General features: G+C 39.9%; 1 protein-coding gene across 2 annotated transcripts in view; it reads right to left on the bottom strand.

Annotated features, from left to right (window-relative positions):
- Window positions 1-148: 148 nt before the first annotated feature.
- KCND2 (potassium voltage-gated channel subfamily D member 2) overlaps window positions 149-19,566 on the bottom strand; it is a 345,592-nt gene continuing 326,174 nt past the window's right edge. For both annotated transcript variants that reach the window (XM_068165028.1, XM_068165037.1), the window contains exons 4-7: window positions 10,393-10,491; window positions 8,665-8,760; window positions 4,954-5,201; window positions 149-3,418 (exon numbers count right to left, since the gene is read on the bottom strand). In XM_068165028.1, the coding sequence (XP_068021129.1) occupies window positions 3,241-3,418; window positions 4,954-5,201; window positions 8,665-8,760; window positions 10,393-10,491 (621 nt within the window). In that variant the 3' untranslated portion in view covers window positions 149-3,240. The remainder of the gene's footprint in view (window positions 3,419-4,953; window positions 5,202-8,664; window positions 8,761-10,392; window positions 10,492-19,566) is intronic.

Genomic DNA, 19,566 nt, shown 5'->3' with positions numbered 1-19,566 from the left:
CTATTCAAGATGCGTTCACAGCTTGCCTGGAATTAGTGTTGGGGAGGACTTCCTTTAGCCTCGAGTTTAGTGTTCCTCCAGTCTCACTGGCAGGGGGGGAGGGGAGAAAGGTTCTGTGAATAAGTTAGTGCAAAACCAGGATGACCCATTCAAGCATGCAGATGTTTTATTTAAATATTCCTCAAATGTCTATTTATTTCTTCAGCATAATACATGTATTATGCTGCCTTCTGAAATAGGATATATGCCTGTCAAACAAAATTGTCAAAACAACAACCTTGGTTTCTTTGTATGATACACAGAAATAATTACATTTCATGTACAGTACAGATGCATTTTACACAGTCATCAACAGTCATTCACTACCAAAACAGCATTTAAATCACCTAAAACACCAAAAGAATGTGTATTTCCCAAATTCAGAAGAAATGAATGGTTTTGCATATGACATCATGGGACTAGGAGACAGGACTGGGGGTTCTGCAAAGTCATATTCAGTTATTCCTTAAGCTGCATTTTAAAAATAAAAGTACAAATTCTTTCAGGGGTGTAACTCTTATGCAACTGTATTGCTGTAGTGCATTCTTTTTAGTCCATATGAAGAGGAAAACAAGAAGATTGTAATAGATGCATGACCTGATGGAGTCAGTAGTTTTCCTGCGCTGCATGTAATCTCTCCCAAAGTTGGTTTAGTAACTGCCTTTGCACATTATTTACCTGAAGTAATTTCTTGGCAGGTTAGTCAAGAAATGCAATGAGGCATAAAGAAGATGTAGGTGCAGACTGCTAATACTGAGGCAGTTTTTCCATTGATGTTTGTACAGCAAAAGGTGGGGACCGAGGCATTTTTTTATTTTGTGAGTGAGCATTGTTAAAACAGGATGCAGGTGGAGACTCTGGGTCCATTCTGCCTCTCTATTGAAATCCCATTAAAAAGTTATATAACTCAGCAACTATGGCAGTTCTACTGCAATTTTCCAGCAGGGTAAGAGAGATGAGAGCTACGTCATGTTGCAGAATTCCTCAGGAGGAGCACTCTAAGTCAGAGGACAGCCTGAGCTTCTGCTCTCTGCTGAGGTTTGAAAGAAACATAGAAGCTCAGTTTAGAATGAGTTAAGTTATTCTGATTTGCAGAAAAAGAGGGAAGTTAAGTGCAAATTAACCAAGCTTCTGACTAAGTAAACAGAGAGCAATGCATGACATTATATGCTCCTTTTAATTGCAGTTTAAAATTGCAGTTTAATTCTAGTATGTGATACTATTGTACTTTGGTGTATATACTGTCGCATGATAGTCCATCATCTACTCTTCAGTCTTTGTTGACAGGTACAGAAAAAATCTGTGTGCAGTAAAAAGTGTACTATCAGCAAGTTTCAGTTTGTAGTGGGTGTTTTCTCTTAATGTAAATTTTCAGGTCAGTAGAATGCTAGCAAACACTGTACTGAAACATACACTACTCAAACTATTAAATAACTGTGTTAATTGTTTATTGTAATGGCATCTAATGCACTGAGCCTTTTGATTTATATGCATATTTTATTTTGCAGACATGCAATTATTTCTGATCCAGTGTTTTTGATGTATATATGTATGTATTGATATGCACATATTCCATGTATATGATGTATGGTATGTCATGTATATAGGAAGCATTGTGATACATGTAATGCGCTCTTGTGAAGAAAAATGACATTCTTTTAGAAGAGAGGTTTCTGGTAACATCAAAGCACATTGAAAATGAAACAAAGCAAAACAAACCTTAGCTAGTAAAGCCTTCATATTAATGTTTAGGCCTGTCCTTGTAGGCAAATTCCAATTGAAATTATGTTTTTATAGCTTTTGGACTGAATCCATTTTTCTGTCAGTGTTTTTAGGTAATTAAATACCTTCACACAATATAAACTCTTTAACAGGTTTTAGGATACATGTTTACAGATAATTACAGAATTAATGTAGCCATCATTTTTACCGAGTGTTTTCCAGTGTAGCTAATAATCTGGATGCTGTAGAATGTCAACAAGGAAGGTTTGGAGAGAAGTGTTAGCTGATCCCACAAAGAGTTTCATGGTAATTTTAATTCAAATAGGATTGATCCTGTAAAAGGACACTGGGAGAAGAGGTTTGTTCTGAAAATACAGGAGTACACAAGATATGTAAGGAAGAAAGGACTGCATTGATTCATCAGTAGCCTTGAAATCCCAAATGGTACCATAATGTTGGAGAGGGCAACAAACTGTCATAGGCATAGAGGACAGCGGGCAAAAAGAACAATGGCTGATTTGTGGTGCACGGTTTGGCTGTAAGATCATTTAAACGTTTGCCATTAGAAGTTTATAGTGTAGATGAAGTTGTGTAAAATACCTTAAAAAACCAGAAATCCTGATTCCTGATACAACAGGTGTACAATGACTTATTGCAGTTGTAACAGTACCTAGGAAGCAAGATAAAACAATAGTAAATACTGAACTAACTGAACACCTTTAGTTCACTAATGAGTGTCTGAGTAAGAAATACTGCATTTTTCAAAGGGAAGTTATTTGTACAACTACCATGGAACATTAACAATCAGCTTGTTGTAAGTGCACGGAAATGCCCCTTTCTACAGTAATATTTTATCATGCCTAATCTGAAAAACAACAGAAGTAAACTGAGATCACAGCTCCAAATAATTTCAGCATGCATTATGGTTGTAGTTCTTTCAGTCAGTACAAACAGATTTCATATGAGCATTTATTCCTTCATTATTTTTTTTTTTTGACAGTTCCTCAACAGGTTTGTGGTTTATTGACAGGAAAAAGAAAAGAAAGACAAAAGGAGACACGTTATCAAAATGTTTCTCGTTGGTTTGCATTCAGCAAGAATGCAGGTTTGTTTCTATTTTTTTGTTTGTTTTGTGTTTTGTTTTTGTTTTGTTTTTTTTTCTAAAAAGAGCTCTCATGATAAGAAGAAGCATCAATGGGGACATTTCATTGTGCTCATATAGTAAGTCAGGATGGTCACAGAAAATTCCACCGTGCGTCAGTTCAGACGAGGGGTAAGAAACTCCTTCCGGTTCGCACGCTACAACACTGAACCCCATGGTGTGTTTTCTTTCTCCTGAACCTCTCGTTCTGCAGCCACTGGTGCACACGTCAAGGGGTGTTGTCTTTGTCAGCTCTCTCATTCCTTGCAACTCGCTTCACTCTGCTGGAGCTCAGCTTGCAAGTGGTCTTTATGCTAATTTATAAATAATTCCTTATTTTATAAAGCAGATACTCTGACAATGTTTCCTCCCGAATACTCAGGAGACTCTGGCCTATCATCTCCTTCAGGTGTAGTGACTGGAGGTGTTGGGATGCTAATTATTGCTGTAGTGACATAAGGCTGCTCACAGTTTAGTTTAACGCACTCTTCCACTTTGGCGTTTAAGCTGGAACGGCTGGAGGAAGAAAGAAAAAAGTCCACATTACTGCAAATCTCTCAGGTGCCCAATTCCACTCCCTCAGCTGAGCATCTCTAGCCTACCTTCTTAGAGAGCTCAGAGGTGGAAAGAACCATTACCCACCACCCTGCACCTTGGCAGCAGGTGGTCCATAGTTATATCCACGGACAGGCCCCCTTCCTTCCCACCATTTCAGCCCTTCAAAAAGTTTCTGGACTCATCGCCTAAGTGTTTCTGAGCAGGGGAAGCATTTGAGCTGCCGCCTGGGGAGCAAACTTTGCCAAATGACTTGCTGTGCAGGAAAGTGGAAACCAAGAGGAGTTAGTCCCCTGACAACTCTGTGCCATACTTAAGAACATTATATATCTTCAAGAGTAAGACATGGTGAAATATGGGCTATTAAAAGGTTAATTTGTTTGTGGAGTTGCTGCAGTACCTCAGCATCATGAGACACTTGTAAACTTTAGAGGATTTTGAGGTGAAACTGGCATTTTGTGCTTGTGTTTTTTAGTATGTTGGTTTTGGTTTTTTTTTTTTGGGGGGTTGGGTATATTTAGCACAAAACTAGTTCTTTGTGTTTTTACGTACTCTGTGACTGGAAGTATGATGCAGGGAAGTCGTCTAGCAGAAAAAGGTTGGATCCAGGCAGAATACTTCCTGAAAAGCTAAGACACTGGAGCTTTGTGCACAACAGCTGAAAAACTTGAGTAGCTGCAAGCTGTTGGATTGTTCATGGAAGTAAAATCCAAACCTAGTACCTATACAAAGCAAACTACTCAAAATATAACTTAACAAGACAATATCTATAGAAACTAGTGCTAAAAATGCTTCTTTTTGTAAATAGCATCACTTTTGAGTTCAATAGAAAACATTTCTGAGTCCCCTGGGATCTTTGCTGTGTTTTCAGAGGTTGTGTTAGATATACATGAAAGCCAAATGGTTTACTTGTGAGAGTACAGAGAAGTTCATTAAATTACAGACACTTAAACTGCCCTTGTCTCACTTTTGTGTAGCTCTGCAAACTAGGAAATACATTTTTCTTATCCACTTAATATTTTTATTTAGAAGGGTCTTTCTTATGACTATGATACTCAGGGCTCTGGGAATCAGTTTTATTTCTCTGCTCTCTGGAAATGTGAGGAAGTCTTCTCTGTCCTATGCTTCTGAACTACCATAGTAGAAAAAGCAGAGACAGCCATTTTTTTCTCTTACCACTTGCTTGTCTCGTATATCTGAAGTGAATTTTGTTTGTGCTGTTTTTCTCCTGTTATGTGTTTGTCCATGGCATATAATATTTGGTGCTGTATTTAACTTGGGGTCCCTGGATGCTGTTCACTGAGGGCAGAAATGGATCTACAGAGGCAATTCTGTTACCTAAAATTAAGCTTGGAGCAAGCTATGTACGGGATATATCTGTACTAGTGTATGACTGACTTTCATCTTTAGCCTAGCAGCCTAGAGGCCACAACACCTCTACATCTCTAATGAAGAAAGGGGCTTCAGATTTTGGTGTGCTGATGAGTGTGAAGTACCTGTTGGACAGAGGCGTCCTCTCCACACATCTAATCTGGATGGTGCTGAGCTCTTGTACGCTGCCTGGACGGCTGCCAGTGATAGTGGTGTTTGGGATGCGGTAAGTCTTTTTATGTCTTCGTGAGCAGCAAGTGCTGGTAACACCTTGTTGAGATGAGAGAGAGGGGCTGTGGCTAGGGGGTCTGTTGACTGTAGAAACCTCCATACAGCTCTCTTCGTAGACTTGTTCATCCACAAACTCGTGATTCTAGCCCAGAGGAATCCGACAAAGGGATAAAACAGACACAGAAAGGTAATTAAAGTGGACATATTAATCATGATAGTTTAAAGGCTCAAACTGACACAGCTGAATAAAATGGGAAAGTTAGACAGCTTATTCTTGATTACAGTGTTTAGTACATGTTAGCCTGGGCTGAGTACCAATATAAATGTAAACGCTGGAACAAAGTGCTCAGAGCTCTATAAAAGGAAATGTTAATACTAATTACTTTGTAAGGTAGCATGTGATTGTAATGTCCTTTGTGCTATAAATATCTGTATAATCTATGAAGTGCCACAGAATGGAGGATTATCTTTATTAACAAAAATGCAAGTGCTGCTTCTGTAAATTCTCCAAATGTCATTTGGAAAGAAATAGGATTTGCTATTTTGATCTATAATACAATAAAATTGATAAATATTTTCCAGATGATCTTTTGTAGCTTCCTTTGAATTACTTGTTTAGAAATTAGGATATGAAACTGTGTTTCAAGGTATGCATCTATGTAAAAGAAAAAGATTAAATAAAATAAATGTTGTATTAGAGGAGACGAGAGGGCTATTTAAAAGCTTCCAAAAAGTTCCTAATTACTGTGGATGAATGCATCAAAAGGCAGTTCAGAAGACTGAGCATTTTGTTACATGAAGTACTCTTGCTTTATGCACTCTTTGCTTAATCCCAGCATGGACAGTAGTTTTATAGGGCTGTCATAGAGCTGAATCCAAATTCACTCAAACGGCTGTTTTATGTTGACTCAGTAGGTGATTAGGGAGCATTTCACACATAGCTGTGAGTTCCACATTTTCTCTGTGTGCAGGAGAGTGTGAAATAGTGGTGTTGCTTAGAGTGGGGAGGAGGAATTTTTACAGTAATTTTGAAGCAGTAGCCCAAGCTAAGCAGAGATTAAGATACATGTTCATGCTTGCATGAATGTGAGTTTGAGCTTCAGAAAGCCTCCTTTTTTAAGCAGTATTTCCAGTTACTGCTGGAATCAGTCTGCATATCCTGAGAATGGTTTAGGAGAATGGTTTAGGGAGGATGTTCAGGATTGTTGTACACTGCTCACTCACTCTTAGTTTGTTAGCATGCTGCATTTTTCTGTATTACTATGAGTCACTGTCCCTGGAGGTGTTCAAGAGGCGATTGGACATGGCACTTGAAGTCATGGTTTAGTTAGTCATGAAGTTTTGGGTGACAGGTTTGACATGATGATCTCTGAGATCTTTTCCAACCTTATTGATTCTATGAATCTATGATTCTATGAAAAATTAATTTTTCCTTTGAAGAATGAGGCATTAATTGGAAAGGTGATGATGGTTTTCAGGAGAATTACAGTATAGTGCTACTGTTAGACAGTAAACTATGTAATACTGCTATAAAAAAGTAAACAGAGTAACAACTGTGGCCAGGTGTTTGCAAGAAATGGAAATACATTTATAGGACGATGATGATGATGATGATGATTATTTCAATTTCTTCTGCTTCACTTTGACATAATTTTGTGTGGAATTGGGTGGTGTTGAAGAACAGCAAATTCAACTGATATGGGAAGAAAGAACTTGCTTCAAATGGGCTTCTAGAAGGCATACATCAGTCAGAATCAATATTTTGAACATTATTGCACAGTGAACAGAACATTGAGAGGGAAAAATTAGCTAATCATCTTCTTTAGATTACATTCAGTGTGTTAGACTGTGTTTGCCAAGAACTCTGCTAGTTTTCCAATTAAAAATAGCCTATAAATTCATGACAAAATAGCACAAAGTTCCACAACACACAAGAAAGTTAAAGAGAAATCATATATGTCTTTACGTGCAATCCAAAGTGCTAAAACTAGGTGTAAATTTGCAAATGGTGGTGTGATGGATGTTGGCAAACTTCTTTGTAATAAGTGGTAAATACAAGGCAATATAACCCCTGCAAAAATATGAAAGTACAAGGGGATTACTTTAGTTTGTTCTATGTGAAATTTCAAAACCTACAAAGACTAAATTCAGTACAAATAATATTTATGTTCTCAGCATCCTTAGGAAGTTATAAAAGAGGAAACAACATAAATTTCTGGCCTGCATTAGGAATAGTGTGGCCAGCAGGAGCAGGGAGGTCATTGTGCCCCTGCTTTGGTTAGGCCGCACCTTGAGTGCTGTGTCCAGTTCTGGGCCCCTCAGTTTAAGAAGGACACCGAGACACTTGAACATGTCCAGAGAAGGGCAACAAGGTTGGTGAGAGGCCTTGAGCACAAGCCCTATGAGGAGAGGCTGAGGGAGCTGGGATTGTTTAGCCTGGAGAAGAGGAGGCTCAGGGGAGACCTCATTGCCCTCTACAACTACTTGAAAGGTGGTTGTAGCCAGGAAGGGGTTGGCCTCTTCTCCCAGGCAACCAGCACCAGAACAAGGGGACACAGTCTCAAGCTGCGACAGGGGAGGTTTAGACTCGAGGTGAGGAGGAAGTTCTTCACTGAGCAAGTAATTCGTCATTGGAACGGGTTGCCCAGGGAAGTGGTGGAGTCATCGTCCCTGGAGACGTTCAAGAGGAGATTGGACATGGCACTTGGTGCCATGGTCTAGTCATGGGGTCTGTGTTGATAGGTTGGACTTGATGATCCTCGAGGTCCTTTCCAACCTAAGTTATACTGTGATACTGTGATACTGTGATAAAATCAGCGATGGTTACGGTTATTGTTGTGATGTTATCTGTCCAGAAATTTACTAGCAAACATGGCACTCACTTCTTACTGAATCAGAAGTCTGCTTTAGTTTACTGTCATTTATGGCTATGCAATGATCCAGGTATTGACCAGGGAGAAATAGAGAGAACACATAATAAGTAGTCTTTTTGATTTGTAGGCAGTCTCAAATCTAAATGTGCGTAATTAGGTTGTTATGAATTACATCAGAGATTTTTACAGGGATCTCAGCATCCACACTGAAACCAAAAGACTTGGAAGCTTTGCACCTGCATCTGAATTAAACACTTCAAATTTCAAAGTAGGATGCTGGGGGATCCCTTTTGACAGTCCTTTCAGAGAGAATTGCATTCGCATCTGAGGAAGCACTCGGCAGCTCTCCCTGCACAAAAGCTCAGCATTTGCTCAGACACAAACTTGCTTTGGCTGCACCAAGTGTTGAATATGTAAGGATTACAAATTGTGTTTAATAAACTGTACTGCAAAAAAGTGCAAATGATAACATCTGAGAGTATGAAAAACTGAAGGTCACATATGCAGACTGGCTATACTGGTAGCGTCTCACCCATGTCAGTATGTTCCACCCTAGATGAGACTCGCATCCAGAATATCTGCTCTTTATATGTAATGGGTATAATGCTCTAAAATAAGATAAAAATGGCTTTTCTCCTCAGCTAACTGCTTACTAATTGGAAGAAATACAGAGAACATTCAAAACTAGGCTGGTGTTGGAATTCATAGGAAAACACAGTTCTCTTTTCCTACCGTAGTTTTTTCCAGGCAGTGAAGCAGGTGGTGGTGCTGCGTTTCAAAGGAAGAGCCAGATTTGCTAACAAAGGCCTGTTCTTCTTCACTGGAGGACTGTTAATAAATAAAACTCTGTATTATTCTCATTTGTAACAAGAGGGCTCTTATCCAAATGTTTGATCTGAACTAATCTGGACTGTACATGGTAGCAATGCTGCAATGCTTTCATCTACATGGTATAACACAAATAAGTTTTGATCTGAGACCTCTTTTATTTGTTTGGGGGTTTTGGTCAAAATGTTTTCTCTCTTTCCCTTGCATATGCTTTTAAATGTTTTTCTTCTTAGATATTTTTATGCATAGATGGTATAGCATAATTAACTAGTGCAACCAACATGTAAGCTTGAATATCAATACATATTTCAAATTCTCATAAATTTAAGTGACAGTAAATTTTGGTTTTTTGGTTTTTGTTTCCCATTTGAAGGAAATTAAATGTAGTTTTCTCTTGGGATCATTTTGTAGCACTAAAGAATTTTTGGTCACAAAAATTCACGTCAGTGATCCCATTCTGCTGAGTCTGGAAAGCATGCAACAGTTGCTACTGACACAGAATGAAGAATTAAGTAGAAAGCATCTACTGTTTATTAATTGTGTTCGAGATTGCTCTCTAGAAAGCAAAACTAAATAGAGGAGGAAGTGGGATAATAAGAAAGATTACAATTCAACTTTGAGATATTTGAAATCTGCATGACAATTAAGCTATTTGGTCTCCTTTGAGTTCAAAGATTTGAATTCTTTCAAGCAGAAGAGGAAGCGAGGGCTCTGACTGCTCATCCTTTGTGCTAGACCGGACGGATGGACAGCTCCTTCCTCTTCTTCTGGCTATAGGTTAAAGCATTTGGCTTTTTAACACATATTGAACAGAAAGGGCATAGAGGAATGAAAGCCTTCCTGTATCCTTCAGGGAATTGCTAAATGCCAGAAAATGGCAGGGATTAAAAAACACTGTGTCTTCAGTCTCTCTCAGCTGGCTGCAGCTCTCAGCAGCCAAAGGTTTGTCTCTGAAAGCACGGATCGCTGTGGATCTCATTCCCAGCTGCTGCCTGGGGTTACCACTGCTGATCTTGAAGGTCTCTTCCAACCTGCTCTATTCTATTCTATTCTATTCTATTCTATTCTATTCTATTCTATTCTATTCTATTCTATTCTATTCTATTCTATTCTAATATTTGCATCAGGTAACATTAGGTTTCAGCGTGTTTGAGTTTATCAGCAAGATTCTCCTTAGAGAAAAATAGGTGCTTCCAAGAAACATGTTCACTTTGTAACACACCTCTGTGGAAACAGTACCTTGGAGCTACTTTTTTCCATCGCTGATGATGACATCTGGTTTTGTCACCCATTTGTCTAAAGCCAAATGAGAGAAATCCAACCTACTTGTAAAGAGGCAAACTCTCTGAACTTTCTAAATAGTGCCTTCTACAGGATCTATTTTTATATATGTGTTACATTTGAATACAGCATTTCTATCTGGCCATTTCCCCCTCTTTTAATATTCCATCATCAAATCTCATAAGCTTCATTTAACATTAATAATGGTCTGATTTAGCCTTCCTTAATCTACCTATAAAGATAACATTGTCTATAGAACCAAGTTGACTTGCCCTGGTGCTAAACAGAATAAGCTGCTGCTGGGCTGTTATTAAGCTGTTACTCTGGAGGTGAAGGATAAAAAAACATTACCTGCTGCAGCTGGTTACTCAGTAAGCCATTTCGTTTGCTCTGCATGTAGGCATTAGCACTCCCACTCTTTGCTGCACGAATCCGAGCGAGCCTGGCTTTCTGTGTAAACAGAGAAAAGGAATAGTGTCACTTGTACTCATTTTCATTACTCTGTTTATCTAAACTGCTAATTGGAACCAGCTGCTTATGAATACCAATATCATCATGTCTGGAAGGCTGTATTGCATCTATCCTCCAGGTGAAGCAGCTCATGAATGTCTTCTCATTTAAAATGCAGATGACAGAAGTTGTTATTTGTTTGCATGCATCAGCTAATAAGAAAAGTGATTTTGCAAAGAGATTATTAGACAGATCATCAGGTAAAGTGCTTCCTTTTTTTTTGCACTGCTGCAACTGTGCCACACCTTGTGCTTTGTAGGTCAGGAACATTGGCATCCATCTCAGCTCCTCCTACAGTAAAGATCTCTTTAAAGGGGAATAAATGTTTCAGAAAAAAACATAACAGTGCAACTGCCATGAGCTGGCTTCTCAGAGCCTTCTGGGTTTTCAGAGTGGCAGAATGTGGTAGTGGTTTTAATGTTGTCTCCCAGCTAAGTTCCTGAATGCTTCCCAGGCCTTTGAAAAAAAATTATTCCTATCTGTTGGTATGATCCAACTTAATGCTTGTCATCATTGGTCATAACCTGTCTTTAACCTGGTCTCTTCTCCCAGGCAACCAGCATCAGAACGAGAGGACACAGTCTCAAGCTGCACCAGAGGAAGTTTAGGCTTGAGGTGAGGAGAAAGTTCTTCACAGAGAGAGTTGTTAGCCATTGGAGTGGGCTGCCCAGGAAGGTGGTGGAGTCGCCATCCCTGGAGGTATTCAAGAGGGGATTGGACGTGGCACTTGGTGCCATGGTCTAGTAGTCATGAGGTATTGGGTGACAGGTTGGACTTGATGATCTTTGAGGTCTTTTCCAATCCTGTTGATTCTATGATTCTGTGATTTTTCAGAGACTGCAGGTATCAAAATTGCTGAGAGTGATTCAATATTTCTCAGATGAGCTGCTTTGTTTGTGGAAGTGACTTCATTTCAGGGTACAAGGTGGCTCATCAGTGAAGGACACTCTGGTCTACTGACTTCTGTGCAACTGTTAGAAGCCAACATTAAGAGAAAGTGTAAAGAAAAGACTCTCTCAACCAACAATACAGAAAACATAAGCTTCTGTGGGATTTCTAGGATGGCATCTTGGTTCAGTAATTTTTCTGGATGGTTACATGTGTAAGAAGGAATCTGGATTTATCTTTAGGTTAGCTTTTTGATTCTGAAAGCCAAATTCCAAGCAGCATCTGCAGCTGAATGGCTGCTGAAATGCACAATTCACAGTGAAGAACTTGAAAAACTGACTTTGCTATATTAATAGGGGTTTTCATATCTGATAATTAGTCAGTATTTTCAGGAAATAGAGAGAGCATTTTCCTTCCCTTCCCTGAATTTCTGTGGCACGAAATGTCAGTATGAATAGAGGGAAAGCAGCCTGGTCACTGCAGCTGCCAGATCTCCCTGGCATGATTAATAATTAACTGGTTAGGAAGAATGGCTCAACACCACACTTCATTGCACTCACATCCTCAGGTTCACAGGACATCTCAACAGTGAGCGAAGGGATTCATGACAGTTGACAGCAAACATGGCTTGAATCTGGCTTATGTTATGTGTCATGTATTTATCTTTTAATTGTTCTGAAAGAAAATAAGATAATGCTGTGCCTGTGTGCATCAGTGAGTCAAAAAAAACCCCACCCTCTTGAGAGCCTGTTTTGTGATGTATTGGCTATTTTCTAGAATAACACATTGGTTTGTCGCCTCCTTGGTGCACACAGTCTGTCCAGCAATGCGGTTAATGCATCTTATTCTAGTGGCAAGGAGCAAAGTGCCCAAATCACCTGCAGAGTGCTTCTGCACGGGTGAATTCAATGTGCTGCAATGCATTTAATACAAAGATTGTACTTCCCATGTGAAGATTTTAAATTGCTTTGCAAATAAAATTTATTGCATCTTAGAAACAATTTGTGAGGTGAAAAGTAACAGCTTACAGCTTTCTAGCTAAGACTCATTCAGTTGGGCTGACTTCACAAAAAGAAGACAATAAAATCTGTTACCTAGACAGGAACCAAATATGGTGACTTCCATACTTACACTTCAACTTACAGAAAATATTCCTAAAAGTGGAGGTGTTTACAAATCCATTGGAGTGGTAAGATTTGTTTTTCAGTGCTTTTGCCTGATTTCTGTCAGGGCCTGTGGCATGATTAGTCTCATGACCCCTCACATTTGCTATCAAGAAAATATTAAAAGCTCACATCAGCCACAGGATTTTAAGGGCTCTGTGCTGGGGAGGGAATTCCTGTGAGAGACACCAAAATGATGTCAGAAAAACTGTAATTACAGAAGAACTATGCTTTCTTTTATTCTGCAAACTGCCTTCTCTGTCACAGTAGAAAAGGACTGTTCAATCCCTGTAAAGCACTTCCTAGCTCTCCCCTTTTATGGACTATCTAGGAAAAAAAAAAAAGGAAAGGATTACATTCTCCTGCAGCAGATTATCTTTGCTGTGAAGATTTCCCTGTTGGCCACTGAATGCAAAAACTATGATTTTGGTAATTTTTATGTAATTTGGAATAGACTAGACTAGACTAGACTAGACTAGACCAGGTTGGAAGAGACCTTCAAGATCATCGCATCCAACCCATCATCCAACACCATCTAATCAACTAAACCATGGCACCAAGCACTCCATTAAGTCTCCTCCTAAACACCTCTAGTGATGGCAACTCCACCATCTCCCCAGGCAGCCCATTCCAATGGGCAATCACTCTCTCTATGAAGAATTTCTTCCTAACATCCAGCCTAAACCTCCCCTGGTGCAGCTTGAGACTGTGTCCTCTTGTTCTGATGCTGGTTGCCTGGGAGAAGAGCCCAATCCCCACCTGGCTACAACCTCCCTTCAGGTAGTTATAGAGACCAAACAAAACAAAGGTAGCTGACAAACAGTTCATTTACTGACTCTGATGAAATTCCGCCATGATCATTTCATCTGAGATGTTCTAAGGAAATTGAAGATCAGCTGTAATTCTTACTACATCTGCTGTATTTGCATCGAGCTTCTTTTTTTCCCCCTGTCTTCAGATTTTACAGCTTAGACATGGATCCTGCCTATGGCTGCATTTATAGAAAGCTTACAAAGAAAATTCACTGCTATTCAACAACAGTCAACTTGGTCAGTTTTAGAAATCTTAACATTTGTTTTCACAAGGTTTTAAATAGTGCTAAACGTAGCACCGTGGGGATATTTACGACATACAGCATTTAACACTCAAGATGCCCTCAGCTATCTAGTTGTGTTAAGAGAGATTTTTATAAGGAACACTTTAGGGCAGGTCTTACTGCAGTACTGGGAATCATTATTGGCAAGAGCCTCTCTTCAATTTGCTATGCAAGAATCCTAGGTAGCCCAGGTAATTTGGATAGCTCCTGTTGTTTCTTTTCTGCTGCTTGCCAGACTACATAACCATCTTACTATGACAACTCAGAAATTATTAGTTACTTTATGGCTATTAATTTTTAATGCTCTTGTAACAGTGAAGAGATACTAATTCCTTCACAGTCATTTCGTGTGCATTGGTTTTGGTCAAGACAGTTAATTTTCTGCATAGTCGCTCATATGGGGCTGTGTTTTGGATTTCTGATTAAAATCTGTTTCTGCAGTTCTTACACAGAGTCAAGGCCTTTTGTGCTCCTCAGAGGGTTACACTGAGTAAGCTAGGGATGCACAAAAAGATAGAATCATAGAATCAATAAGGTTGGAAAAGACCTCAAAGATCATCAAGCTCAACCTGTCACCCAAGACCACAGGCCTACTAGACCGTGGCACCAAGTGCCATGTCCAATCCCCTCTTGAACACCTCCAGGGACGGTGACTTCACCACCTTCCTGGACAGCACACTCCAACAGCTAACAACTCTCTCTGTGAAGAACTTTCTCCTCACCTCGAGCCTACATCTCCCCTGGCACAGCTTGAGACTGTTCCCTCTTGATCTGGTGCTGATTGCCTGGGAGAAGAGACCAACCCCCACCTGGCTACAACCACTCTTCAGGTAGCTGTAGACAGTAATAAGGTCTTCCCTGAGCCTCCTCTTCTCCAGGCAGGGGAGAACACAGGAAGGACAGGACAGCTGACCCCAGCTGACCAGAAAGATATTTTATATTGTATGGCATTGTGCTCAGGAATAAAACTGGATAGTGGTGAGGGTCAGCCCTTGCTTTAGCACAGGCTGGGCATTGGTTGTTGGTGATCAATTGTTTTCTTTTCTATTACAATTTCTTTCTTGGATTTGTATTTTTCCACTCTCTGTTTCCCCTCCCCCCCCTTCTTTAAAAAAAAACAAAATAAATTAAGCTGTCTTTATCCCCACCCATGAATTTTTGCCATGTTACCCTCTGCTTCTCCCTCTCATCCTGCTGGGGAGGAGTGAGCAAGCTGCTGCGTGGTGTTTAGCTGCCTACTGGTGTTAACCACAACACAACAGCTCCTAGAGCAATGACCAAATTTGTTCAAAAAACAGGCACATTTCTGTTTACTTTTTTTTGGGGGGGGGTCTTTCATAATCCATCCTCTGTGTTTGTTCTCAAGTGAGAAATTAAGCCCATGTTTCATGCTCTGATTTTCTAATTTTCAGTAATTGCAAATAATTGGCTTCAGTCTAGCTGACAATAACTTACAAGATGTCATTATGCTGTAGAGAAGAAAAAGCTGTTTACTTTGTGTGTTAATAGCTATGGAATGAAATAAAGCTCAGATACTTGTTGACCTGTGCCTTGCTTTCAGAATCTTTTCAAATTATTGTTCAGTAAACAGAAGTTTTACATGCTATTGTCCTAAATTCAAGAGTCTTGGATAAGTTACTCTGCTATTTATGTCCCTGCATCCCCACCAAGATGAATAGCCTATCTAGTTTACAGAAGTCATGACGGCTAGCAGGGTTCCCTGCTACAAATGCTCAGATCTAGGCTGCCAGGTGCTGTTAAGCAGTTGTTGTTGCAATTTATCTTAAACTATTTATATTTATCTAGTAACTAGTTATTTATAACTTGACAGATAGATGCATCATACAAAATCAATAAATAATAAAGCCAAGACAATCCTCAGGATATATTTTGCTGTGTGAAGCTGGAAGACCATATTCTTCTGAAAGATTCAGGTTGGATTTTATGTATTAAGTCAAGTTTTGGAGCTGATGATAGTTGTTAGAGTGTTCTGTGGAGGCACCATGCAAAGTCACTCTTAGTAGGAATAGCTTGGGAGTTAAACTAAGGCTTCTTCAGTTACCAGATAATGAACAATAATGGGCAGATGGACCTGCACATGGGACTTGCTGTTTAACAGGATACAAAAGAGGCAGCAAAATAGGTAAATGGAAATCAGGGAAGTCATCTGTCAGAGAAAGCTTCATTCAGGGTAAGGAAGGCATTGTCATCATAAGAGCTGCTGCAGTATTCTGGGTTGGAGCTTTGCAGCCAAGCTGCAAACGAAAGGCAGATATCCATTCCAAGAGGGTAGCTATGCCTCCACAATTCCCTTCTCTGTCCTGGTAGTCATCCCACTGAATATGATGAGGGACTAGCCATATCTTAACCCTTGATACCTATCAAACATGGAACAGGAAATTGTATCCAAACTTACTGGAACCTTTCTTTTCCCTTTCTCCTTTCCTTTTTTCTTTTCCCTTTTTCTTTTCTTTTCTTTTTTCTTTTTCTTTTCCCTTTTTTCTTTCCCTTTTCCCTTTTTTCTTTCCCTTTTCCCTTTTTTTCTTTTCCTTTTTCCTTTTCCCTTTTCCTTTCCTTTCCCCTTTGCCTTTCTCCATCCCTTTCCTTAAGGAAGAGTCACAATACATCTGTCATTAACTTTGTTACCTGAAGGCGCTGATGGGCAACCAAAATAACTTGGCTTTTTGAAGTTGTCTCTAGCTGAGAAAAGCTCCACAAATAGAAATCTTCAAAACTGTCTCAGTAGTGATAAATCTGCTTGAGGAAAAGTCATAGTAAGACTACAGGGCATAATTAATTCTGCCCTGAATTCCAATATCTGTTTTGGATTATTTATTTATTTAATGTCAGGATAGGTCAGATCCTTGGATTTTCTTATTTTATACAAGAAAAATGTTCTGATAACAATGGATTGTTTTCCTTTCCTTTCCTTTCCTTTCCTTTCCTTTCCTTTCCTTTCCTTTCCTTTCCTTTCCTTTCCTTTCCTTTCCTTTCCTTTCCTTTCCTTTCCTTTCCTTTCCTTTCCTTTCCTTTCCTTTCCTTTCCTTTCCTTTCCTTTCCTTTCCTTTCCTTTCCTTCCCTTCCCTTCCCTTCCCTTCCCTTCCCTTCCCTTCCCTTCCCTTCCCTTCCCTTCCCTTCCCTTCCCTTCCCTTCCCTTCCCTTCCCTTCCCTTCCCTTCCCTTCCCTTCCCTTCCCTTCCCTTCCCTTCCCTTCCCTTCCCTTCCCTTCCCTTCCCTTCCCTTCCCTTCCCTTCCCTTCCCTTCCCTTCCCTTCCCTTCCCTTCCCTTCCCTTCCCTTCCCTTCCCTTCCCTTTCTTATTTTATACAAGAAAATGTTCTGATAACAATGGATTGTTTCCCTTTACTTTTTCTTTTCTCCTTCCCTTTCCCTTTCCCCTTCTCCTTCTCCCCCCTTGGTTTATATTGATAGCAAACAAACTCCCCACAGTGCCTCTGCTTCTGAGGTGTTGGCCGTGTTGCAAAGTGGGATTTCATGCTAATTACAACAATGTATTTCCATGGGTGGAAGAAGGAGCTTCCTTTAAACTGGATTAAAAATGAGATCATATATAGATTTATCCTTTCTGTCTTCTCTTGAGCATTAATGCGCAGCAATTTTTTCCAAAAAGATGAAACAAATGGGATTGTCTAACCTTGACTGACTGTGCAGAACTCAGTACATGCTTGCACTGATGGTCTGATGGCTCTTGAACAAACCTCACGTAAGTAACAATTTTCCGCTGAGAACTGCCAGTGCTGCTGAGATTAGATTTCAGCTCTTCAACAGAGAACTTTCTCTTAGGTTTTCTTCAAGCCCAAATTCTTTTCTATTTTGAAGACTACGTTGATTAAACTTCTGTGTGAGTTATCAAGGAGGTAAGCTGCACAATTCAAATTTACAACTCTCTCCATCAGATGGAAACTGTTGGAGCTAGCAGGAGGTACCATGGCCTGCAGAGGTTCATGCTGTGCTCCACGAAACAGCACCTTCTTTGAAGCTTATGTTCTTCATCCTTAGAGAACAGAAGGTTGGTGCCTCATTTATTTTTGAAAACTGTGTAAAGCCTGTCTTGTATTGAATGAAGAAGGAATTTCAGACTTTAATAATGTGACCTTTTTGCTTGAATATTCTTATACAATGCAGCAGAGCCCTTTTGTGAAATGCAAGGCTATACTTCATAGCTCAATATTGCTAAATAGGGACTATGCTGTACCCAAGAAGTACTTTTTTATTGATTTTCTTTTTCTTCAGTCAGTCACACCAATATTCAGTTCAACCAACATTTCAGTCACTTTAGATTGAGATTGAGATCAGCTTTGCAATAGGAGATTATCATTGAAACACATATCCAGTGCTAAGTTAATCAGACCTCAAAACCATTTTCACCAAAGCAAGAAGGGCATAAACAGCCACGAGAAATCTCTCATCTTTACTTCCTTACTGTTGTCCTTGTTCTGGGGAGCACAGGAAAAGACACTTGGCAAGATTGCCATTCATCACTTCATATTGCTGTTTGGAACATACAATGAGCTCACTGTTTTGCAAGGAGAAAATGTTAGTTATTAATTTAAGCCATTTCTATTCAGGAAGAGATTATGGAGAAGAGCAGCCACTCTGCCAGTCTAATTTTTGCAAGGTATTTTCTTGTGTGCATCTTTTCTTTCACTGGCAAGTGTAAAGCAAGCATAGAAAATTCTGGTTTATGGCATGCACTAGGAAACAGTTTCTATCTGAAGTAAGGCTGGTTGTGTCTGAACTTATTATGAAAGCTCAGAGCAGGCACATTGATTGCTGGAACCAAGCAGACCTGTTACCCATGACTGGTGCAGTGCTGGGAGGCACAGTAATGAACAGCTATGTTCTGGCTGATAGATACTGACTGTTTACTCTGTCTGCTGCCATTACACAAACAGAAGTGGAAATGTTCTGGACAGAACAGTGTAGTGTAGAAGTGATGAGTTCTCTGCATACCCCAGCTATGGGAGAGGGAAATGCACAGATGAAACTAGGATGTGGGACAAAATGGCATGCAAAGGAGTGGGTGGAATTAGTAGATAGGCAAGATATGGATTACTGAAGCAGTTCCTAGTTTCTAGTCAGGTAGGACATGTCTATGGTTTCTTTTATGGCCATTTTCTTTATCTTCCTCAGCTTTCATCCAAGATGTGGCCACTAAGGGTGTAGTATCTCAGCCCAGGCCTATAACTGAGTTTTTTCTCCTGATTTTAAGATATTCGGGGATTGTATCACAGTGTATGAGTTTAGGCTCAAGGTGAGGAGAAAGTTCTTCCCGGAGAGAGTCATTAGTCATTGGAATGGGCTGCCCAGGGAGGTGATGATGTCACCATCCCTGGAGGTGTTCAAGAGGGGATTGGATGTGGCACTTGGTGCCATGGTCTAGTCATGAGGTCTGTGGTGACAGGTTGGACTCGATGATCTTCAAGGTCTCTTCCAACCTTAGTTATACTGTGATACTGTGATCCAGAGCATTCTGACTGTCAGCAGCAGAGGAGCAGAAGGTAATGCATGTCAACTCCCTTATCAGTGCTTCAGGCGCCAATGGAGGCTGAGCCGCTTAGCATTAAATGGTTGGGCACAGTAGATTGGCACTATTGGCAATGATATTGAGATGAAGGTGACTGCCCAGAAGGTTTACCATCTCTTCTGGTAAATAGGTCTTCCTGGCTCCTGACCTTGTCCGTATGGGTCAGGGAGGGAAATTGTCTTTAAGTAGAGCTAGCTGATTATTAGTGAGAAACTCAGCAAATCAAGTAAGCTGGAAAATGAGACTTTCGCTTTTGACTTTTCCTGATTAAGCTCTTTTTCTTTTTTTTTTTTTTTTTTTCTGAAACCTTTTAAGTGAAGTAG

The sequence above is a fragment of the Melanerpes formicivorus genome, unplaced genomic scaffold, assembly GCF_026170545.1.
Source record: "Melanerpes formicivorus ecotype bairdi unplaced genomic scaffold, bMelFor1.0.p_v2 SCAF_3, whole genome shotgun sequence".
Lineage (NCBI taxonomy): Eukaryota > Metazoa > Chordata > Aves > Piciformes > Picidae > Melanerpes > Melanerpes formicivorus.
Note: the sequence above shows the minus strand (reverse complement) of the source record. Positions and strands in the feature narration are given on the sequence as shown.